At 52.8% G+C, this 7,839-nt stretch overlaps 1 protein-coding gene across 2 annotated transcripts; it reads right to left on the minus strand.

Moving 5' to 3' along the window:
- Window positions 1-2,146: 2,146 nt before the first annotated feature.
- Window positions 2,147-6,730, minus strand: LOC149913347 (zinc finger CCCH domain-containing protein 11A-like). Of its 2 annotated transcripts, none has more exons than XM_090130010.1 (7): window positions 5,479-6,730; window positions 4,930-5,101; window positions 4,165-4,288; window positions 3,625-3,687; window positions 3,287-3,373; window positions 2,659-2,997; window positions 2,147-2,352 (listed from the first exon to the last, which is right to left on the minus strand). In XM_090130010.1, exons 2-7 carry the CDS (start codon window positions 4,981-4,983, stop codon window positions 2,261-2,263), a joined length of 759 nt encoding a protein of 252 aa, XP_089986136.1. In that variant the 5' UTR covers window positions 4,984-5,101; window positions 5,479-6,730; the 3' UTR covers window positions 2,147-2,260. The 2 variants fall into 2 exon arrangements, with proteins under 2 accessions (XP_089986136.1, XP_089986135.1); XM_090130009.1 differs by having other exon boundaries at window positions 4,930-5,137.
- Between the last annotated feature and the right edge of the window lie 1,109 nt (window positions 6,731-7,839).

A 7,839-nucleotide genomic window follows, 5' to 3' on the forward strand; every position in this document is an offset into this window, starting at 1 on the left:
ATTTTCTCCAAGATAGACCACTTTTCTCCCAAAGACGGGACATATTCCCCCAGAAATACCAGCTTCGTCTTAAAAATACGGCCTTTTTTCCCAAAATACCAGCTTTCTCACAAACACCTGTCATTTTCCAACCAAGGATGCTACTATCTCCCAGAAACAGCAGTTTTCTGAGAAATACCTGACATTTTCTCTCAAAAGTACTACTTGACACTCCTCAAGAGGACATTTTCTCCCATATTTACCATATTTTCTCCCCAAAGGACCAGTCGTCACACCAAAAATACCACAGTTGCTCTCGAATAGAAGACATTCTCTCCCACCATTTCCGAGTTCTCTCCCTCAAGTATGTCATTTTCTCCCAGAAATACCACATTTCAGTGGTAAATTTCAACTTCTCTTCCAAAAAGAGGATATTTTCTCCCAGAAATACCCCTTCTCTTAGAACTACCACACGTTTTCTCCCAAAAATACTGGATGACAAAACCAAATGGGACACTTGCAACCAAGAAGAGGACTGGCACAACTGCAGAGCGGTGCCATCCTCATTGAAGAGGTGACAAGGAGTGTACAGGGAGGGGAGCTGGGGACAGTCGGGGGACATGTGGGGTCTGCTGTGGGTGTGACATGGGGTCGGTGGTGTCACCATTGTTGGTTCTTCCCTTCACTGGATGCCACTGGGAGTCGTTGAGTGTCACTGTCTTCAGGTGACACCGTGACACAGGGTGACCTCGATGTGGAACAGCCGTGACGCAGTGTCCCCATCCCTGGCTGTCACTGTTGTTACCGTCATCTGGTGTCACCATCACTTGTGTGCCACCATCTATCGGGTGACACCATTCCCTGTACTCTGACCACCGCATGGGGCCAGGCACAGGCAGCTCTGCGTTGTCACCATGCTGTCACTGAGCCTCTCACTGTTCTTTGTCACCCCTCCAGGCCCACCTAGAGCTGGACCTGGTGACACTGGAGTCCTCTGGCGCTGTCACCATCGTCTGACATGAGGATGTGGACACGCACGGTGGTGAACTCTGTGCCACCACCAGAGGGGACTGTGTGACACCAGCGTGGCACAGCCGTGACGCGGTGTCATCGTCATCGGGTGTCGCGTTCGGCAGCCAGCATCGGGTGTCACCGTCATGCAGAGGGGACAAAAGGACCCCCTGGGGACGTTGAGCCGAAGCTGGGGACACTGTAACCAGCTGGAGGACTTCCTGGAGAAGTGGGGACACAGCATCGTGCTGTCACACCACCAAAGTTGGGGACACCTTCATGGCACCCTGGTGGTGTCACGTACTGGAGATGGGGACACCCCCACAGTGTCACCCCCACGGACCACTTTGTTCCCATGGGTCGGCGGTTGACACCCCTCACTTTTGCAATTAAGGTTTATTTTTCGATAATGGGGGTTAGGGGATGTCCCCCCCCCATGTCCCCATGTAAACTAAGCATGCACGCTGCAGTTTTCAGCCTAGGCTTTTAAGAGCAAAGCCAGAAAATTCCACACCGCTCAGTACAAAGCTGTGCGATGATGAGAGTGACTCAAGCTCTGCCCAAAGGATGAAAAGTAGCATCAAAACGGCTGAAGAGAGGGGGGACAATGAGGCAAGGTAGCACTGCAGAGAAGTCAGGAGAACACCTCTGCCTTCCGGGATCAGGCAGCCGGCGGAGCCTCTCTTCCCCCAACAGAGACGCCTGCAGGGTGAGGGGCACACGCTCACTTCTGCTCAGTGCTGCCCCGAGAAACTCAGACAGCTCGAGACAGCTGTTCTCTAACTCAGCGCGCCTGTGCTCAGGCCGTGCTACTCGCAGCTCTGTGCACGTGCTTTGCAGGCAGTGCGTTTATGGGCAGGGCCAAGGACTGGTGCATCCATTGCTTCTATAACCTGCAGCATCCCCTGATGGAGATGTGGGAGTTCTGACCCAGCGCCGCGAGTGGAATAACGAGGAGGTGGTGCAGCAGCTCACTGAGTGCCACTGGACAAATCAGGCCGTGCGCTCTTTGTGAATACAAAGCTCCAATTGTTTATTGATGGACTGCAACCAGAGTGCCAAGTTGGGCTGCTGCCACGAAGCCGCTGCCTTCTGATGCTCCTCCACTCAGTCCTTCAGCTGCAGCTTCTCCATCATCTCCACAAGGCTGTTCATTGTGGAGGACTGGAAAGAAAGAAAGCGAGCGTCAAAGTAGGACACCGCTTCCCCCAGCATTCTACAATCCCCTTCACGTCTGACAGACAGAGAACAACAAGAGCCGTGTCTGTGCTCACCGAGGACTCACCTCTGCACGTGCAGCGGCAGCTCTCAGAGCAGCCTTCTTCATTTCTGCTCTCCTCTCTTTTTGTCGTTGTCGTCTTGCTATAGAGAAAGAGGAGAGAAATTCAGTTTGTCAACAGCAAAACCGCGGAAACATGGGTACATGAAAACAGGCTAGGAAGCCTCTCAGGGAAGGGTATTTCCAGTGGGACAAGCAGAAGGCCGTCATGGATTTCATGGGAAAAGAGAGGGTTACACTTTCTGGCACTTCCTTGCCATTGGACTCGGCAGCCTTCTACTCTTTTCCCCTCTCCGCAGAGAGAAGGAGAAAGCAAAGCAAATCCTAAGCAAACTCCATGCACCTGATAAGGGAAGCACCTCACCAGGGCAGCTGCAGCACCTTCCTACCTCTTCGCTTTGAGGTCCGGAACCGCTCAGTCGGCGCTGGGGCAGGCCCAGGGTGTGTTGCTGGAGCTGGCACACCGCCTCTGCTCTGATGTGGGCTCTGAGCCTTCTCCCCATCGCGCTCCACCTTCACTTGTTTCTTGGCAGGCCACAGCTCTGCTTTTTGCTCCTCTTCCTCCACTCCCTTGCGCTTTCTTGCAGCCATGGTCTTGGAGAGGGAGTGGTTGTCAACTGCAGGGGAAGGTCTTTCCCCTCTGCTGGGACCTGCTGTTCCAGGAAGCCCTCCTGGAGCCTGGAGAGGAGCTTTCGCGTACATCTTGCCGTTTGGCTCAGCACCTCTCCCTGTTCAAATCAAGCAAGGGGAAGCAGCAAGATTAAAAGAGAGTCACACACTGCCTTCGGTCTGCAAAATGGGCCACAATGCTAGGAACTCTCGAGTGTTCACAGCAATGGACCTTGGGATCTTGGCTGAACTGTGGGCCATTTCCAATTGGGACAGGAAAGGCAACTGTAATCCCCAGGGATTAAGATCTCAAGCAACACGCAACGACAGCAGTCCCAGGAAAGGACAGACAGAAAGCCTAACTAGAAAGACAGTGCACCAAACCCAGATGCTGCTGTGTGTCTGTACCTCTCTTGGGGGCTGTGCCACACTCCATGCTCCTCCCCTGGCTTCCTGCAAGGCTGCGCTTCACTGCAAGCCTGCTTGCATCAGCTTCTGTCAGAAAGGAAACAAGAAAGACATGAAGAGCATCTCTTTGGAGGAGCATTTTAGCACAGCCAACCACAAACTTCTGCTCCTCAAGCGTAGTTTCTTCAATTGGCCTTTCTGCTGCTACAACGCTGTGCCATTTCTGCAGTCAGCACAGATCTGCAGTGCCCCTTCTTTTCTCCTCCATTCCACACAGCCCTTCATGCAGCCCTATTTAGAGGCAGGTACCCACACCACAGCTCACAAGAGCTTCTTACCTGGGGAGGCTTTCCGTTTCCCCCCAAGCCCAGCACCATTCCATGGACGCGCAGGCTCCGTCCCTACAACAACAGATTGTGTGTTGATTTCACAGACACCAGGAGCAGCACTGTCCTGTTAGCCCACGTCCACCACAAAAACCAAAAGACACTCTTCTACAGCCAGAACAGAAACTGATCTTTAAACTGCAGTGCGCTTGCACAAAGCACTACTGCTCTCATTCCCGCTCAGGTGGCAGCAGAGGAACCCCAGTCTGCCTGACAGCTCTGCATGCTGCAGAGCAAAGCTGCGTCAGCACACAAAACGCTATCAGCTGCAAAAGTCGAGGCACGGATTTTTTGTCCCTACAGGGAATGCACTCAGCTCTGAGCACCACCACTTACACACACACTTCTGTCTCACTGCTGCCATCTGTTGCTGTCGGCCTCTCTAATGCTTCCACCATGGTTACCGGACACCCCTGCAGTGCTGCACCGCTCAGAAGTAATACTTAAAATGCATTCTTCCATACTTCATGACAGAGGACTGCAGAGACTCACTTTTGCGTGGTGCTAAGGATGGTCCGTCCCCATCGCGTCCCTCTGTGCGCTGCAAGGCGCTGTTGGATCTCTGGCAGCCTGCTGGGTGCTGCTCCCTAGCACAGGGAACCACGCCGCGCTGCTTCTGAGGAGAGAAATAAAGGAAGGGCCATGGAAACGGCCACCCAACGTTTGCAAAGAGATGCAGCGTTCCAGATGGTGCCAGAGGTGGGTATCAGAGTGCTGAGACGTTAGTTATCACTAACGGAAACATTTGGGAGCGCATTCACAACATCTGCACGCGCTGCAATTTCTGGGCATATCCAGCTTTCTCATCGTTCAGGTGGAGAAGACGGGCGCTCTCAGACATCACTTCGGGGGGTTAAACCAACACACCTGCAAACACCAGCATTATTCCGAGGGAAACAGTGACTTCAGGTGCCACAGTTCAACCCATGCAAAATTACCGTACACAGCCTTAGCTCTTCACCACTATTTCTTCCCCACCCTTTACTACTGCAGGCAGCTAGAACTAACTTCTCAGCAGAAACCCAGGGCAGCTGGCAAACCATAACCAGGTGCAGCTGGCAGGAGGGCAGTGCCCGCTCTCTGCTCCCACCCTGCCCCAGCAGGTTAAGGAGCCTGGCAATGCTGTCCTGTTGCTGCAAGTGCACAACCCAGCCGCTTACTGAGCTAACAAAGGACCAGCAGGGCTCCCCCTGCTCCACCCCTTCCCCTCCAAAACCAGAGAAAGGAGAAACCCAAGCGAAAGAAACCCAGCCATACCTTTCCACGCGCAAAGCAGCGATGGCAACTGCGTCCGTCTCCCTGCTGAGACATGCTGGGGAACGTCTCAGGGGAAGCTCAAGTTCCCGGGGTCCTCTCCACAGGGACTGCCCGCACTGTTGGAAAGAGCTGGCTTCACTCTCTCTTCAAGTGCCTTGATCCCCAAAATCTCCTTTTGGAAAGGAAAAAGGAACCCTAAGGAAAGAACCTGCAAGTGAAAAACAGTGAGGAAGAAGCATTTTCCCAGCATTCTTCTGCTGTGCAGTTTAAACTCTCGGGCAGGGCAATGTCTCGAAACCAGCTGGTTACAAGGACTGTCCCCAAAATACACCCAGCTCCTGTACAGCTGCCATGATTTCTGACAGCAAGCGTTCTCCATCTCCTCAATAGTTACGCGCCTTGAAGCACATGGCTGGTGTTGCTGTCCTGAAGAAAACTCCCTCTGTCTCACTGCCAGCCGGGACGAGGGCTGATGCAGCGTGCCCACCCCAGCCCAGCTTTCCTGCTGAGACACCTCCCGGCAACCACCCAGCACCAAACCCAGCTCACCTGCTCGGCCTGCTCAGCCTGAGCTGTGCCCAGCTCACGCACACGCCGCAGCGGTGCTTCCGACGGGCTCTCGCAGGGTGATCTCTCAAGGAAAGCTCACAGCTCAGTCTCTGCGTGCAGCACACTCACCAGAGCACCAGCTCTGCTCACCGGCTGTGCCACAAACGCTCCCACCTCGGCGATGACTGTGACCTCAGCGAGTGCCCTCATCACTTCTGTGCTTCCATCATAAGCAAAGGGCGTGCTCACCTCCCAGATCCAAATTTTAGGAAACCAACACCACGGTCTCCCAACGGGTTTATTTAAGTAAAAGAACAGAGAAATTAAGATGACCCTCATGCAGCCAGTTCTTGCTCAGGTGCTGCACAATCGGACCAAGGAGATGTTACCCCCAGGCTGCCTCCAGCTTGGAGGATTTGAGCTCCCAAGCAACCAGCAAGCATTTGGACGTGCCCTCCCCCTGCTTTTTACAAGGACAGACGAGTCCTTCTTGGGATGCCAGCTATTCTGCAAAGGCGGAATAGCTCTGTTCTTGGGCCGCAGCTCCATGGCCACGCGCTTCTCAAATACTGGGGCTGCATTACCTCCTGGGCATCCACACGTGCTCCGACTCTCCCGCAGGGTTTCTGGCTTCCTGCTGGGGAGCTTCTCATCTTCTGCAATATCATTCCTGCCTCCTCTGGTACCATCCTGGGAGATGCTGCAGAGCTCATGAGCCTGAACTACCTTCCTCCCATCAGCAGCTGCTCTTGCTTTAAAGAAGTGCCAGCACCTACGAATCAGCTTGGAGAAAGTAATTCTGGGGACCCAGAGACACTGCAAGTTTCAATGCAGCTCCCACAAGAACGCTGCTGTTAAATCCATAGAATCATAGAATGGATCAGGTTGGAAAAGACCTGAAAGATCATCGAGTCCAACCGCAACCTGACCATACTCCCCTAACTCTAACAACCCACCACTCAATCATGTCCCTGAGCACCACATCCAGAGCTCTTTAAACACGTTCAGGGACAGCCAGGACACATCCCCAATTAGCCAGGACTGCTGAAGGATGATGGAGAGCGGCTTGGCAGCCACGTCTGCCAACCCCCTCAGCACCCCAAGGTTCAATCCATCCGGCCCCATGGCTTTCAAAGCAGGTTTTGTTTCTTTAATTATTGTCTCCCATTCTATCTTTTCTTTTAGAAAGGAATCTAAAAGATGAAAAGTAAGAAAGTACTAAACAAAATGAATCAAAAGAAATGAAAAAAGGAAAGAAAGGGGAAGAGATGAAAAGAGACGGAAAGAAAAGGGGAGAGGGAAAGAAAAGGGGAGAGGGAAAGAAAAGGGGAGAGGGAAAGAAAAGGGGAGAGGGAAAGAAAAGGGGAGAGGGAAAGAAAAGGGGAGAGGGAAAGAAAAGGGGAGAGGGAAAGAAAAGGGGAGAGGGAAAGAAAAGGGGAGAGGGAAAGAAAAGGGGAGAGGGAAAGAAAAGGGGAGAGGGAAAGAAAAGGGGAGAGGGAAAGAAAAGGGGAGAGGGAAAGAAAAGGGGAGAGGGAAAGAAAAGGGGAGAGGGAAAGAAAAGATGGAAAACAGAAAACAAAATGAAAAAAGGAAAAAAAGGAAAGGAAGAAAAGAAGAAAAAGGAAAGGAGAAAAAACCATCCTTCCATCACCACTGCCACTACAAGCACTAAACCATATCCTGTAACTCCTAATCCAGATGCCTCATGAACACTGCCAGGGACGGCGACTCCACCACCTTCCTGGGCAGCCATTCCAGTGCCTGGCTGCTCTCTGAGAGAACAAGTTCTTCCTTATGTCTAACCTAAACCTCCTCTGGTACAACTTATGGCCATTTCCTCGGGTCCTGTTTGTTGCCTGGGAGACGAGGCCAAACCCCTCCTCATCACAGCCTCCATTCAGGAAGTTGTAGATTGCAATGAGGTCTCCTCTGAGCCTCCTCTTCTCCAGACTGAACAACCCCAACTCCTTCAGCCGCTCCTCGTAAGGCCTGTGCTCCGGACCCCATACCAGCTTTGTTGCCCTTCTCTGGACACGTTCCAGGGCCTCAATGTCTTTTTTTTGTAGTGAGCGGCCCACAACTGAACACAGTGCTCAATGCGTGGCCTCACCAGGGCTGAGTACAGGGGGATGATTCCCTCCCTGCTCCTGCTGGCCACGCTATTTCTAATGCAAGATGCTGTTGGCCCTCTTGGCCACCTGGGCACACCTCTGTCCCTGGAAAGGTGATGGAACAGCTTGTGCTGGATGCCATCTCCAGACAACTGGAAGAAAAGGAGGTTATCAGGAGTAATCAGCAAGGGTTCACCAGGGGGAGGGCATGCTTGACCAACCTGGTAGCCTTCTACGATGTTGTCACTGG

This window comes from Phasianus colchicus, chromosome 38, assembly GCF_987193195.1.
Source record: "Phasianus colchicus chromosome 38, bPhaCol1.hap1.1, whole genome shotgun sequence".
Classification (NCBI taxonomy): domain Eukaryota; kingdom Metazoa; phylum Chordata; class Aves; order Galliformes; family Phasianidae; genus Phasianus; species Phasianus colchicus.

Excerpts from the sequence above, each read along its gene's own strand:
- LOC149913347 (XM_090130010.1), bottom strand. The coding sequence starts at position 4,983 with ATGTCTCAGCAGGGAGACGGACGCAGTTGCCATCGCTGCTTTGCGCGT. Across the intron at positions 4,289-4,929 it reads GCTGCTTTGCGCGTGGAAAG|AAGCAGCGCGGCGTGGTTCC; the intron begins GTATGGCTGGGT and ends TTCTCTCCTCAG. Across the intron at positions 2,998-3,286 it reads TGGCACAGCCCCCAAGAGAG|GGAGAGGTGCTGAGCCAAAC; the intron begins GTACAGACACAC and ends TGATTTGAACAG.